The following is a 16,184-nucleotide window of genomic DNA, read 5'->3' as shown; positions in this document are numbered from 1 at the left end:
AGCTCCGCTCATCCTCCTCTCCTTGGATGCATTTGTCTTGTGAGAATGTTTTATAAGCTGCTTTGAGAGCCGCTGTGGGCAATGTAAATAAATCTTGAAAGTGTGAGAGATAAACCATTGCCACTCTCCCAAGGCCATGTCTTCAGCTTTGTTCCTAAGGCTTTGTAAAAGTTAAAAAATAAAAACACAAAAGAACAGAAAAATAACAGAGAGTGACATCAAACGAATGTTGTAAGTAGGACAGGGGATCTTCTTGTCCTAATCTTGTAGCCCCAGGGCTGAGGAACCTCAGGCTTACAGACCAAATGCGGCCCTCTAAACCTCCCAAGGTGGACCTTGGGACTCTTCCCACACCTCACCCAGCTCCCTAGCTGGACCCCAACTCACAAGTCCTCCTTCACACTCTCCTCAAAGACTTTTGCTTGGTTCCTATGTGTCTTTGAACTCAGACGATGCCTCTCGTTTATCTAGATTAGTGTTTCCCAAACTTAGTTCTCCAGCTGTTTTTGGACTACAGTTCCCATCATCCCTGACCACTGCTCCTGCTAGCTAGGGATGATGGGAGTGGTAGTCTAAAAACCGCTGGGGACCCAAATTTAGGAAACAAATACCGGACTTTTACAATAAGGAAAATGGTGAGGAAATGCAGTGGAGCGTGTGGAATACCACTTGCTTTGACACAGCATCATCTAGCCTCCTGGCAGTCAAATGAGGGTGAATAGCTAAAGTCGTCTATCGAATCTGGATAAGTCAATAAACAGGTTGTCTCTGGAAAGTGCCTTCAGATTCCAGGGGCATTTCTGATCAGAAATATGGTGGGAGCTGCCAAACGGACACTTGGAATGGTGGTGATGTTGCAAGTCCCAGTGACAATCAGCAGATTGTTGGCAATTACAAAGCACAGCTTTTAGCAGGAGGCACCAATCAGCTGATTGATAATGCCTGAAAGCTCCCCGTGGCCCAACCATGTCTTTTCCTCTACAACTTCATAGCAGAATGGGTGCTGGTAGCTTGGCTAAAACAGCCTTGAATGTCAAAGATGGAGGTCTGTCCAGCCTGATTATATCCATGGGCCAGAGCTTCCCCACCCTTTAGGGATTTTATTTTTAAACCCTCAGCCTCCTTTAAAGGCAAGAGAAGTATAGCAAAAATTCATGAACTTTGTCCGCTTCCCAAAGGCTAATATAATATTCACCAGGGCCATGTGAATGCAGCCTTATGGCCCAATGGTCTGACTTGGTATAAAGAAGTTCCCTATGGGTGGCACTGTGGTCTAAACCACTGAGCCTCTTGGGCTTGCCGATCAGAAGGTCAGCGGTTCAAATCCCCAAGACGGGGTGAGCTCCCCTTGCTCAGTCCCAGCTCCTGCCAACCTCGCAGTTCGAAAGCGCGCCAAAAATGCAAGTAGATAAATAGGTGGTGCTCCGGCAGGAAGGTAAACGGTGTTTCCGTGCATTGCTCTGGTTTCGCCAGAAGTGGCTCAGTCATGCTGGCCACATGACTGGGGAAAACTGTGGACAAAACGCTGGCTCCCTCAGCCTGTAAAGCGAGATGAGCACAGCAACCCCAGAATTTTCTGTGACTGGACTTAACTGTCAGGGGTCCTTTACATTTACCTTTTTATGTTCCTAAGATCTACCTCTCCTGTGAGTCCATATTGATTGGCTCGTTTCCATGTGCATTATTATAGATGGGTCCAGCCCACAAATCCTTGCCATAAAATCCCCTTCCTGTGCAGGGGTCAAGGGACAAGTTATCCAGAGCGTAGAAACAGCTCAGCCTTGAAACCAAACTCAGTTCAAGTCATGTGGTGCAACAGTAATTTGAGCAAGCTACAATTTTGCCATTCGCAGCCTGGTTAGCACATGGGGAGATGATGGGACTTTCCCAATAAGCAGTATCTGATAAACTAAAATGTTGACATTTCCTGCTTCCCACAACTGCTAGGAGATGAAGCTGAGAGTTTCCCAACAACCCACTCCCTCTAGACACATCTTCGACTTTGTACACACCATATATTTCAAGCACATTCACCAAAAACCCTGGGAACTGCATTTCTTACATTTTCCACTTCCTTAGCAAACTACAGCTTCCAGGATGGCTTTAAATGCATGGTGTGTGCAGCCTAAATGAGAGAGGAACCGCAGGCTCAGGGAAACTGGCAAACCAGCATAGGTCTTATGCGCTGCTCGGTTCTCCTATGTGGTGACTTTTGCTCCCCTGCACCCTTGTTACCTCGGCAAATGTGGGACTGAGCACCTGGTTCGAACCTCACCTCTGCCAATAGCTCCAGGCACTCTGGTCTCTTAGACTTAGTCACTGCGTCTGCATTACAGGCATGGCTTGTAATTGGAAATACCACGAAGACAAGAACCTTGGTTCCTCTTTGCTTTCCAGAAAGGAAGGGGAACCTTTTTCAGCCCAAAGGTCACATTCCCTTCTGGACACCCCTCCAGGAGGCACCTGGGGCAAAAGGGTGTGGGGAAACCAATGTAAGTTTTACTGTTGACTAGTAAGCTTCCCCATCCCTGCTTCATTCCATCTGGATGCTCCTTTCTAGGGCTCTTGACTCATAGAATCATAAGAGTTGGAACGTACCCTGAGGATCATCTAGTCCAACCCCCTGCAATTCAGGAATATGCAGCTGTCCCCAACGGGGATCGAACCTGCAACCTTGGCATTATATCAGCATCTTTCCCTGAAAAACCTGCTCCTTATTTGAAGACTCCTACGTCCTCCAAGGAACCGAACTACCCCATTTTAGCCTCACATCAGACCTGTGAGGCAGGCTATGCGGAAAGACAGGGGCATGCCTATGGTAGCAAGGGCCTTCTGGCGGTTCCCTCACTGCGAGAAGTGAGGTTACAAGGAACCAGGCAGAGGGCCTTCTTGGTAGTGGCACCCGCCCTGTGGAACGCCCTCCCATCAGATGTCAAGGAGATAAATAACTACCTGACTTTTAGAAGACATCTGAAGGCAGCTTTGTGTAGGGAAGTTTTTAATGTTTGAGGTTTTATCGTGTATTTAATATTCTGTTGGAAGCTGACCAGAGTTGCTGGGGAAACCTAACCAGATAGGCGGGGTATGAATAAGAATAAGAATAAGAATAAGAATAAGAATAAGAATAAGAATAAGAATAAGAATAAGAATAAGAATAAGAATAAGAATAAGAATAAGAATAAGAATAAGAATAAGAATAAGAAGTTGTTGTTGTTGCAATCAGCAGCTATCCCTGTTACATGTCATCCACACAGCAGTGGCGAAACACCAGTGATCACATAGCAGCCGTGTTTGCCAATAGCGTGCACTGCTGCCTTCCACAAGTTTCTTGGAGAATATGCAAGTGACTGATTATGCACCCATGCTGTGCTGTGCTCTCCATTCAGTACAATCACTTCCATATTTCCCTAAAGTGTTTGGCAGTGACAATCTCAGTGGCATGTCCGCAGCTACCGCTGTACTCACAGCTAACTTGACCTCGGCAAACTTCTTCTGCTTTTGTGCAAGTCAAGTCATTATATTTGTAGCAGGATTAGCTGGCCATGTGTCCTCTTTTACAGAGAGTAATCCTCTATTAGTAGAATTATTTTAAGGGCTGCTAGGTCCAAGTCTGGTTTTAAAGATAAAGAACTGTGTGCGCACCATAGATTTAGAGCATGCTTAAAGCACAACCCTCCCTACAAAGAACCCTGTAGTTTGTTATGGGTGCTGGGAATTGTAGCTCTGTGTGGGATAAACTACAGTTCCCAGGATTCTTGGAAGGGAGGGTCCTGGTTTAAATGTACTTTAAATGTATGGTGTATACACAGCCAAAGGACTCTAAGGAGGGAGATCAGAGGCCTTGAAGGTGCCAATCAACAGTTAGCTCCCGGTCTAGGCTCCCAGGTCATCAGATCACAGTCTTCCCCATTCTGATGACCACCTGCCATGGATGTTTTGGCTGAGAATCCTGCATAGCAGGGGGTTAGACTACATGAACCTTGGGGTCCTTTACAACTCTATGATTCCATGAGGAGATGCATTGCATTTCTATTTAAATCAAATGGTATTTCTCAATTTGCATTTAGAAATAGCACATGCAAAGTTTGTGCAGAGCTGTGTCCTCATTTTGAAGAACAATGCAGAAGAAGGTCCTTAAATCAGCTCAAGTGGCTTTGGGGCTTTGCAAGCCCAACGGATGTTGGATAATCAGCAGCTATGGGGACTTGCAGCTGATGAACCCAACTTGAACCACCGGTTTGACAGCTTAGCCCATGGGTTATGTGGCTTGGTAAGGTAAATAGGTAAATGACCCCGGACAGTTAAGTGCAGTCAAAGGCGACTATGGCTGAGGGAGCCAGCGTTTGTCCACAGACAGCTTTCCAGGTCATGTGGCCAGCATGACTAAACTGCTTCTGGTGCAATGGGACATGGTGATGGAAACCAGAGCGTACGGAAACGTCATTAACCTTCCCACCGCAAAGGTACCAACTTATCTACTTGCACTGGCGTGCTTTCGAACTGCTAGGTTGACAAAAGCTGGGACGGGAGCTCACTCCATCAAGCAGATTTGAACTGCTGAACTTCTGAGCAACAAACCCAAGAAGCTCAGTGGTTTAGACCACAGTGCCACCCACGCTGTGGATTTGTCCTCCCTTCAGACTGAAGATCTGGCCTTGTGTAGTGATGCAAGCAGTGACTCGATAAGCAGCCTTGAGCTCGTCGCCTTGAGAACAATTTGGCCATTTACAATGCAAGGAAAGTCACAAGGCCAGGAAACAAAATTCCAGAAGGAAAGATAGCAATGTATGGCGTATTAACTGGCTCGGCTCAAGGGTGCAGCTCCTATGAAGGGTGCGGCTCCTATGAAATATAGGAGAGTCGAAATCTAATGGCTGTGTTCATATCTGCCTTCCTGTTGACACATGATACAACAGAGTGAGCTTCAAGGCAGAGAAGTGATTTGAAACTGGATCGAAAGCCTTTGTGATGCAGTGGACTGGATCCAGGAGATCAGGGTTCAATTCCCCTCTCAGCAACAAAGTTTAATGGGCAACCATAAGCCAGTCACCATCTCTCAGCCTAACCAGGGTTTCTGTAAAGATAAAATGGGGCGGGAGGAAAGCCTGTATGCTGTTTTGTGGGGGGGGGGTTGGTAACATATTTATTATGTACATAATTATATGTGCACTAAACATGGTGAGACGCAAACAAAAAAGAGAAAGAGAAATAGAACCCACGAGGAAGGAAAAACAAAGTGGGGAGGGGGAAAACCCAAAACTGTATACAAGGTTGTTATAGTACATCACCAGATCTTAACCTATTACAGTATTTGTAAGATTGGATTCCAAATACCACTGAATTTGTCTATGTCCATCAGGATCAGTCTTTTTGCTGTGGTAAGGGCATGAAGAGTCCACTCATATTGTTCCTTTGTGAGGAACGTGGGTGGCGCTGTGGGTTAAACCAGAACCTAGGACTTGCCGATCAGAAGGTCGGCGGTTCGAATCCCCACAGCGGGGTTCACTCCCGTTGCTCGGTCAGTGCTCCTGCCAACCTAGCAGTTCGAAAGCATGTCAAAGTGCAAGTAGATAAATAGGTACTGCTCTGGCAGGAAGGTAAACGCCGTTTCCGTGTGCTGCTCTGGTTCACCTATGCTGCTCTGGTTCGCCAGAAGTGGCTTAGTCATGCTGGCCACATGACCCGGAAGCTGTGCGCCGGCTCCCTCGGCTAATAAAGCGAGATGAGCACTGCAACCCCAGAGTCGGCCACGACTGGATCTAATGGTCAGGGGTCCCTTTACCTTTACTAAGGTTCCATGTGCTGGCTATATAATTCAAGAGGCTATTTTGCTCTGCAAATGTATGGTTGCTCTGTACAGTTCTGTTGATGGTTTCAGTTACCTTCTGCCAAAAATCATTCAATATAGGACAATGAAAAAGCATATGTTTTAGAGAAGCATTATCCCTATTGCATCTCCAACAGTTAACCATGTATGCTGTCTTGAGCTCCTTGAAGGAAAGGTCTAGCTGAAATACTTCCCTTGCTGCCTCCGCCACCGCCAATTAGGCATTCTACAGAGGCTTCTGGAATTTGAAATGCAGTTTCATCCCTTATTCAAGCTGTTGGTTACGTATGTGCTGCTCACACTTATTCTGCAGGGCCATAACTCAGCAGCAGAGCATCTGCTTTGCATGCAGAAGACCTCAGATTTGATCCACAGCATCTCCATCTGGGGCAGGGAAAGAACCTGCCCAAAATCCTGGCGGGTGGCTGCCAGTCAGTGTAGATAGTATGAAGCTTGATGGACCAGGTGCCTGACTCAGTTACAAGGCAGCTTCCTATGATCCCATCTATTGTAATGAGTGAATGAATTAATAATGAATGAATTATCTGCCCTTTGCCAGCAGGTCTGAGGGTGGTAGATGATGACTTGAAATTCAGAACTGAAAACAGCGAAAAGCAAATCACAGGAATAGGATAATCCCAGAAAACATACATCTCAGATGTCAAACGCCAGGGTAAAATGGTAGATCTTCATCATTCGTTGAAAGCTGTAAAGTGAAGAAGCCGGACGCACCCTTTCTCCAATGAAAATAGGGACGCCCTATTCAATAATAACAATATTTATACCAATACAGTGGTACCTCAGGTTAAGTACTTAGTCATTCTGGAGGTCCGTTCATAACCTGAAACTGTTCTTAACCTGAAGCCCCACTTTAGTTAATGTGGCCAGCCACTGCCGCCGTGCGATCTTTGTTCTCATCCTGAAGCAAAGTTCTTAACCCAAGATACTATTTCTGGGTTAGCGTAGTCTGTAACCTGAAGCATATGTAACCTGAAGTGTCTGTAACCCAAGGTACCACTGTATACCAATAATATTTACACCAATATACCAATTTATAACAATAACATTTATATATCTGACTGGTTTGCCCCAGCCACTCTGGGTGGCTTCCAACATATATCAAAAAATTAAACATTTTAAAAAAGCTTCTCTATAGACTAAAGTTGGGACCCCCACCCCCAAATAATTTTTTGTAGGACCATTTGTCCCCTATAAAAGCAATTAATGAGTTCAACAAGTGCACAGAATAATAGTATAGATAAACAAAAAAAGAGACTATCTCCAGCTGTCAACGGCTTCTGCTACTCTTAATAAATTACAGGTACAGCAAGTTACGTAATGGTTGCCTATGAAGCATTAGATGTCAATTTGGATGTTGAGGACATGGTTGTTGTACAGCCTAAGTTTAGCTGAACCTTCTTGTGCTTATAGTAGCAGGCCCACATGTTCAGGTTTCTGTGTGCAATTTAGTGAATAATTTAGTCGTTCAGTCATTCGTATAGGAACCAAAATATTCACTGCGCCCAGGAGTACTGTTTCCCTGGGGAGGGAGTTCCAGGGCCATAGAAACCACCTGATCTTCCTCTCTGAGGGCAAGGAGGCTGCTCTGACCTTTAAAGAGGAAGAGCTAATGTTGGATTGCCCTTTTTTGTCACCGTGACAGCTTCCACAGCTGTTGCCCAACTTATGGGATGGTTCTGGTATTGGTAGGGCTGAAAAGAGGGGCGTCAGGGGAAGACTGGATTCATAATCAAAAGGAGGCAGACCCTTTCCAGTTTCCCAACACATCCCTAAATTAATGTTGCCTCTCTTTTCAGCCTTACCAAGCTTGGAGACCTTTTAGGCAACAAGTGACTAATACATTGGTACCTTGGATTACAACCATTTTGGATTACAACCATGTCAAACCCAGAAGTGTGTGTCTCTCTCTTTGAATTACAACCCATTTTGGGGGGGATTATAACCCTTTTTTTTGGGGGGGGGGGAGGCCCCATTGGCAAAAGCGCGCCTTGGGTTACAACCTGTTTTTATTTATAACTGGACCTCCGGCATGGATTATGGTTGTAAACCAAGATATCACTGTACATTTAATAAACTTTAAATAGTAGTAATAATAATAAAAAACAACACCCAGGGAATAAACGAGTTAGCATAGTTTCTTCCCATTTATTATGTCCCACTTTAACTGAAGGGGAATTATTTAAAAAGTAGAAAAGGACAGAAATGCAGGACCCCTTTTTGGTACTTCTGCCTTGCTAGTGAGAATGCAAGTTCCTTCCCTCCTCTCCTTAAAATTGTGACCTAATCTGCTTTGATACAAGTTATACATGGCAGATAATTTAGTGACAGGCAATTGAAAGCAGAAAAGGACACCTGGAGAAAATGATGTTCCTTAACACCTTAACCTAAACTGTACCTGGTTGTACTCATTAGGCTGGAGGGATGGTGTTGCTATCATTTCTTCATGCAGTAAAATCCCCAGCAGTTTTCACAGGGCACACTCTAGCCAAGGCCAAAGGGGACAGAAGACTCTGGGTTTCCAGTAGGGTGAGGATCTTGGGCTACTACAGTCACAGGATTTGACATGATAATGAAATAGAGCTGGGGTTGTAAATTTTTGGCATAAATCCAAATTGCACCATTTCAGATTTCATCAGAACCTCTGAATAAAGAACCTCATAGAAATAATAAAGATAATTCTTTATCGCTTGCTTGAATGAATTTATAGGTCAATCTTAAATGTACCTTTTCTGTTATTGACTATAACAAAGGTTACCATGAACATATTTTAATTGTTTATAGCTATGGATGTTTCATTGTGTCACTTGTTTTTAATTATCTGGCTTTCAGTGTAATATATTTTCTAATAGCAAAAAAAAAAAAAAAAAAAAAAGCTTCTCTATACAGGGCTGCCTTCAGATGAGGTTGGATAACTCCATAATCTCCACCATTTCTCCAATGAAAATAGGGATTTCCTAAGGAAAAGCAGGACATTCTGGGATCAAATAAAAAAAACCAGGACGGCTTCTGTAAATCTGGGACTTGCCCTGGAAAACAGGGGCATTTGAGGGTCTTTGGGCAAGGAATTTCACAGTTTAAGGCCTGGCCAAGAGAGAAGGCCTTCTCCTGAGTCGTCACCACCACCCGGCCCTTCCGAGGGAAGGAGGCAGGTTTTCTGGTATGTGGGACCCAAATCATTTAGGGCTTTTAAGTCCTGGCATGAGCACCTTGAACTGGGCCCAGAAATGAACTGGAAGTCAATGCAGCTATCTTAGAACTGGGTTATACATGTGTACATGGGGTGGTTTGCAGTTGGTTACATGGCTCCCAGCAGGGCTTCTAACGCAGGTTTGTAGCACGTGACCTGGAATAGAATGCTATTGGGCAGGCCGCACACTGCGTAACAGCAGAGAAGGCAAACTGAGGCTTTCACATCTCACATATGCGAGTTGTGTTTGCTTATGCTAATCCTTCAGCTTCCCTATCTCTCCTTCCTCTTTGTAAGGTCACCAGCTGATAAGCCGGGGTTGGGGAGGAGGGCCCTGTTCCCCAGAGATTTCTGGCTCCAGCACAAGGCGAAGGTCTGTGAACATGCCAGAGGCAGCTCTGGCTGCAAGGCTGGGGCATTTTAGTGCAAGGTCCTGTCAAGGTCCCTCAGGGGGGAAAGGAACGACAGCGAAGAACCAGGAGGGAAAGGGCAGCCCGCTAAGAGTTACTGAGGAAAGTGGGACGTGAGGAGCCTCTGTTATTGTCTATGAACAAAATAAAAGCCACAATCACACCACCCTTCCAACTCTGCAATTCTATGAGCGCAAATCCTAAAAAGAGGATGTGGTGTGGGCCTTCTGCTTATGTTTTTAAATGTGCTGTAAATTGCTTAGAGATTATTATTATTTTTTGTGTAAAAAGCAACTGTAAAAGGAAAATTCCTAGGCTCACTTGGATTCCCAAACAAAGACACCAGCCAAGAAAATAGGAGCAAAACAGCAGCCTGTAGGCCTGATCTTTATTTAAAAGACTGTTGCAACAGAACTTCTAGCCACCCCATAGAAGAAGCAGGGAGAAGCCCGGAACAAAGGGATGCTTCCTCTTTTATCAGTTTCCCCTTTTCCCATAAACATCTCACGTGAAGCATCATACATACATCCCAGATACATCATGCATACATTACAAACAGGGACGGATTTTCTGGTAGAAACCAGTTCGTCAGGTTTGCCCCCAACCTCCCTTGCCCACCACTGTAAACCCATCAAGTGATACAATAGGGATATTTACATGTTCCTGGTTCCCCATCAGGTAATCACAGTCCTTTGTCCTGACCCAGGACCTAATCCATTCCTGGCTGGTTTGCCATTGTCCATGAGACGACTGCCTGTCTGGCACCCATTTGCCAGGGTGCCAGTGATTATCTCTTGTGCAAGAGGCTGCTATATATGTGATTCCATGTTTCAGGGATTGTGGCTGCCCACATCCCAGACTCCCTCCTTGGTAGCCATTCCTTTCCTGAACAGAACAAAGTTGGAATGGCGCAAATCCATACTGGAGCAATTTTATATGACTTTCTAAAGTTTTCCCAGTGAGCCAGTACATAGATACAGAGGTACCTCGGGTTACATACAATTCAGGTTACACACTCCGCTAACTCAGAAATAGTGCTTCAGGTTAAGAACTTTGCTTCAGTATGAGAACAGAAATCGTGCTCCGGTGGCGCGGCGGCAGCAGGAGGACCCATTAGCTAAAGTGGTGCTTCAGGTTAAGAACAGTTTCAGGTTAAGAACGGACCTCCGGAACGAATTAAGTACTTAACCTGAGGTACCACTGTACATTTATCAGTGAATTGTTGTATTTGTTGAATAGACATAGGGAAAAACTGTGATGAAGTGTTTTGTGGGGACATACGCAGGAGTGATTGTGTTGAGTTTGGTAGTCAGGGGGGTCTATATTGTCTGCTGGAGGGGCAAACCCCCCCCCAACCTTTACATAAATTCCTGTAACACAACTAACAGGTTTTAATTATATTATTGTTATATTTCTATCAACATTGGTAGCTTATTAGTAGCTGCAAGACAAACAATCCCTGGAAGGATGAGGAGAGTTGTACAATGCAAGAATGGTCTAAGTGAGGGGCCAGCCCAACCTTGAGGCAAATTGGGGCAACGGCCTTTGGGCAGCAGGATCAATAGGGGCAGCAGATCTGGCCTCCAAGGAATTTCCTCTCTTTCAAATAGGGAAGTATAACCTGATGCACTGTGGGGGTATTTTGGGCTTTTTGGGCTTTTTGTTTGTCGGTTAAATAAAGTGTTTAGCAAAGGGATGGGAAGGAGAAATCTCTTCAGATGCTAGCAGAAGTCGCTTGCCCTCAAACCTCTCCTGTTCTCCTACTCAAGAACCACAAACTGAAAGCTCAAAGTTGAGAGGCATGAACAACGCCAAATCCCACAGAAAGGCTGAGCACGTAGGATGCTTGCTGCGAGGCTATACCAGTTTCCACTTGATGTGGCTACCACAGCTGTGGTTCTTTCGCAAAGCTTCGTGCCAGAGGAAGGGGGACGAAATTTGATTCATTTCCCATTTAGGTCACATTCACACCATGCCACAAAACCACTATTAAAAGCACTTTAAACTACCGCAGCTCCCCTCCCCGCCCCCGCCCCAAGAATTCTGGGAGCTGATGTTTGTTACCTTGCTGAGAGTTACCTTGTATTTTTATCTTGTGAACCGCCTTGAGATCTTGTGATGAAGGATGCTATGTGAATCTGATAAATAAAATAAATAAGGCAACCGCTAGTCCCCTCATAGAACTACAGTTTCCAAAGTCGTTTCTCAACCATTGTCTCTTCCTGAGGAACTCTGGGAACCGCAGCTCTGTGAGGGGAATCAGAGTCTCCCAACAACTCTCAGCACTCTTAACAAATATTGTAATTACCATACTTCCATCACCTTCTTTTTATGTGTCATTGCCACGGTGGCATCACCAAGAGAATTTTTTTTGGGGGGGGGTCGCTGTTGATGGTCCTTCATGGCTCAGTTGCACAGCTCATAACTAGTGGCCTACCGACCAGACCTTACTATTCCTGTCTCCCCTCTTGGGGTATCTGTTGCAGCGATCAAGGGTGCTTACATGTAGAAATAATAATAAACTGCACCCCACAGGTTCAAATCAAATCCATTAATCATAACACATTGAGGGGCCTGCAACAAAATGTCGCAGTGTGATGTGCTCATGTTCCGGCCAAAATGGCACAAGGGGGAGGTAATATAAACAAGGTTTGCAGAAATATAATCTAATCTTGGGGAGGGGGGGGACCCAAAAACAGCCTGGTGAGAACTGAGTATGCTCAGTGGCCACTAATACTGGGGGGAAATCAAGAGGTCTCTTCCAGCCACACAGGGAGATGGCAGGGATTGAACCTGGAACCTTTCAGCATGCAAAGTAGATTTTTTACCACTGAGCCACAGCCGTGCCACCGCTTTCCCCCAGAGCCTTGTATTTAATGGCACCAGCTCCATCCTTTTATATGGCCTGTTCCTTCATCCCCCTCACCTTCAAGGTCTTTGCCTTTGACGCCTGGATGTGTTTGCTCCAGAGGGAGTTGCCATGGGTGGAAAGGGGAGTCCAAGGTGAAGCCTGCTCCCCTGGGTGTTTGTTTTCTCCCTTCCGAGGCTGTCACCTCCTGGTGCGTGACTTCAAAAAAGCACGCAAGAGGGCTTGGCATCCCCTCTCCTTCCTGGGACAAGGTGGCACCCAGAGGAATTGATAAAAGGGGGACACCCAAGAGGGGTCACCGTTTACCCTCCCTGAGCCACAGAGCACCTGCAGCAGCCTCAGACACTCGAGACCCACCCAGGTCTGTCTTGTTGGCCTTAGAGAAGACCAGGCCCAAAGGAATCAAAATGGGGAAGGCGGTAAGGAGCTTCTGCTTTCATCTAGACACCACCGTTTTACAGAGGTTTTAGGTTTCCATCTCTGGCCTCCTTTTTCTTGTGAATTCTTGATGATCTGTGACCGTGGTGGGACCAGGGACGCTATACGTGATCCCACTTCCAATACTAATTGTGGCTGCAGATGTTTCAGGGCAGATATACAACTTGGTTTCCAAACTCTGAATCCCCGTAGTTTCCAGTTGAAGTCTGGTAATTTTTCATACCACAAATGTTCTGTTGTGTAGGGGGGTGTTGTTCCACTTTTGTTGCACTGTTACAGTGCAAGAACTGCCCTCCTGGTGGCAGTGACATTGGAGAGGTGTTGCAGAACAGCTAATAAAGCAGAATGGTTTGTGGATGGCCCAGCCTGAACCCACCACTAATTCACTATTATTGCTTAAATATCACGGGGCAGGCAAAATAGACCAGCAAAGATGGTACAGAATCTGGAAAATCAAGTTCTATGAAGAACAGTTGAGTTGACTGCTTTTAATTTGGAGAAGATGAAAAGGAGACAGGATAACTGCCTTCAAATATCTGAAATTCTGCCATGCAAAAGGGGGGTGACTTGTTTATTGCTACTTCAAGGGACAGGAATAGGCTGAATGTATGGGGAAGGCAAGAGAGCAGGTTTCTGCTATACATTAAGAGAAACTTCCTAATGGAATGAGTTGTGTGCCAGTAGAACAGACTGCCTTGCAAGATGGCAGGGTCTGCTTCACTGGAAGTATTGAAGCACTGGAAGTATCATCAGTCAGGGATGCTGCAGTTGCAAGATCCCTGCATTGATCAGGAGTTGGACTAAATGTCCTATATGGTCCTTCCAGTTCTGCATTTCTTAGTGTCACAGTCTTCTGGAGAACTCTACCCACTTGATTCATGCACGAATCTGTAGAAAAGCAACAGTGCCAGAGTTAAACCTGCAATCTGCTATGATGGTTTCCAAAGGTCCCCCTTGACAAGAGATGAGGGAGAAATTCTACCCAGTTCATATTTAAAAGGAAATCCTCCTAACATTCAACTCCATGAAAACTAAAATACAGCAATTACTTTGAAATTCTCGCTGCTCTGAATTTTTCAATGCAGTTCTCCAGTCAAGTGATGTGTACAGAATTGCATTTACAGTTAAACCTCGGATCCCAAACACCTCTGTTTTGGAATGTTTCGGCTCCTGAATGCCAGAAGTAAATACTCTGGTTTTCGAATGTTTTTCAGAAGCCGAAAGGGCTTCCGGAATGGATTGCATTCAACAACCAAAGTTTGACTATACTAGGGTACAGTTTGTATTAAAATGCATACAGGCAAAGTGATGTGGGAATGTGGAGAGCTGAAAAGAAGAGTGGAAATTGAAAAGGTGAAATTGGCAGCTTTGCTTCTTCCTGCCCTTGGCATCTTATAAATCACCCTGTCGTGTTCGACATCTAGCTAGTGAAAGCGAGCCAACGGACCGAGGTGTTGCCACCTTTCAATGCATGCTTTTAGGAAAAGTGAGGGTTCTAGTCCTTCTTGTTAATTATAAATGCACCACCCATATAGAAGATTAGATGTTGCATAAGTTGAATAAGTGGCAGCCGACAGACATAGCAAGGCTGAGAACAATCATGACAATTTGTAATATAGTTTCCGTCATTCTGGGTTTAGGAAGTTGAGCCAGTTGTTGAGTCTTGCAGAGATGTAAGATTTCATCACTTGGCTTCATTTCACATATCCTGGGGTTATCCAGGCAGTGAACTCACAGCAGAACATAGAACAGGGTAGAAATAGGAATCCAACCATCTAAGCAGAATCTCAGCTTCCGGCAGGGACGTTAAAAAAAATTCTAAACCTCATAACTATTAATTAATTAATCTTTTTATTTGTATGCCACCTTTCCATAGTTAAAACCATGCTCAAGGTGGCTTACAACATGAAAAAATGTGCGTAATTTAAATTTTAAAAAAAATAACAAAAGTAGTCATAAACAATAAATAAAACTCACTAAAAAGTAAACAACCAAATGGAACATTTCCCACATAACTCTAAAAAGATATACAGTGGTACCTCAGGTTACATACGCTTCAGGTTACAGACTCCGCTAACCCAGAAATAGTGCTTCAGGTTAAGAACTTTGCTTCAGGATGAGAACATAAATTGTGCTCCAGCGGCGCGGCAGCAGCAGGAGGCCCCATTAGCTAAAGTTGTGCTTCAGGTTAAGAACAGTTTCAGGTTAAGAATGGACCTCCGGAACGAATTAAGTGCTTAACCCAAGGTACCACTGTAAAAATAAAGATACAGTACAAAAAATTAATATCAATGAACAACCCCTCTCCCAACTAGAAAGAAGAATATGAGGAGAAATTTTGAGAGAATTGCTATGTGTAGGGAGAGAGGAGAGAGAGAAAGAGAGATGTCCCACATGTTAAATGGGCGGGGGGGGGGGTCAAGTACATTATCCCACTGAAATCAGCAAGGTTTAAAAATCCTCGATCCTGAACCAATCAAACTGATTTGGGCTGACCTGTGGTTTGGCCATGGTTCAATTAATTTTGGTTGCAATCTTAAATCCACTTATCCCTGGAGTAAACAGCATCCAACCCACAGAAAGGATGCCCCTCCTCCCCCCCCCCCCCCCCCGCTTAGAACTACTGATTTTGTTCTCCTACACAAATGCAGGCAGATTAATCCACTCGAGTTGTGGTTGTTTTTTCTTATGCTGAGGAACAGATCCAGCCAAGCTCGTGACCACCACCACCCAGTTCCTCAGGCACAAAGAAAGGGTGCCCTCACAAGAACCCTCACTTTGAGAAAAATCTCCTATCTTGTTGAATTTGAATTCAGTCTCTACTGCAAGGGAGATTGTTGGGTTTGAGCTCCGAAATACGATAAAGGACAGGGCCTCCGAACATGTGTGAAGTGCCTTTCCTTCCCATTAACAGTGCCTCTCAGCCTGTGCCAACTGCATTCCCCCATTCATAAAAGGCAGTGCCTCTGCACATGTGCAAAGTACCCTTTCCCCAGCAATTAATGAAAGACAGCGCCTCTGAGCATGTATGAAGTGCCTTTTCCAGCAGTTAATAGATGATAATGCCTCTATTCATAAGTCCCTTCCCCTTGCGGTTAATAAAAGGATGTGCTTCTGAGCATGTGCAGAGTGCCTTTCCCCAAAACTAAAGTTTCAGCTGATTACATTGCCATGGTGCATCAGTTCAAGTTCACAAATCTCTATTTCCCCCTCACTCTTGGCTTCAGGACAAGTACGAGATGTACTCGGTGGAAATGGAGAAACATCCTGGTGGGGAAATGGATGTCAAGATCAAGAAGAAGAAGAAAGGGGAAAAGAAGAAAGAGAAGTTGGAGAGTATGAAGAAAGAGATGGATGTGGTAAGTCAGCTGAATGCTGATTCGGACGTTCTCAAAGGGACTCTTATTCCGTGAGACAGAGAGGCAACTGAGG

At 44.9% G+C, this 16,184-nt stretch overlaps 2 protein-coding genes across 2 annotated transcripts in view; both read left to right on the top strand.

Moving 5' to 3' along the window:
- Positions 1 to 16,184, top strand: part of LOC309346119 (dispanin subfamily A member 2b-like) — an 81,386-nt gene that overhangs the window by 44,569 nt on the left and 20,633 nt on the right. The window lies entirely within an intron of this gene.
- Positions 12,594 to 16,184, top strand: part of ATP4A (ATPase H+/K+ transporting subunit alpha) — a 31,930-nt gene continuing 28,339 nt past the window's right edge. Inside the window, exons 1-2 of the mRNA XM_081868749.1 lie at positions 12,594 to 12,733; positions 15,980 to 16,111. Of these exons, the coding sequence (XP_081724875.1) occupies positions 12,722 to 12,733; positions 15,980 to 16,111 (144 nt within the window). The 5' untranslated portion in view covers positions 12,594 to 12,721. The remainder of the gene's footprint in view (positions 12,734 to 15,979; positions 16,112 to 16,184) is intronic.

Source organism: Podarcis erhardii, assembly GCF_964252035.2.
Source record: "Podarcis erhardii genome assembly, chromosome: 7".
Taxonomy (NCBI): Eukaryota; Metazoa; Chordata; class Lepidosauria; order Squamata; family Lacertidae; genus Podarcis; species Podarcis erhardii.
The sequence above is the reverse complement of the archived record's forward strand: the minus strand, read 5'-3'. Positions and strand labels throughout refer to the sequence as shown.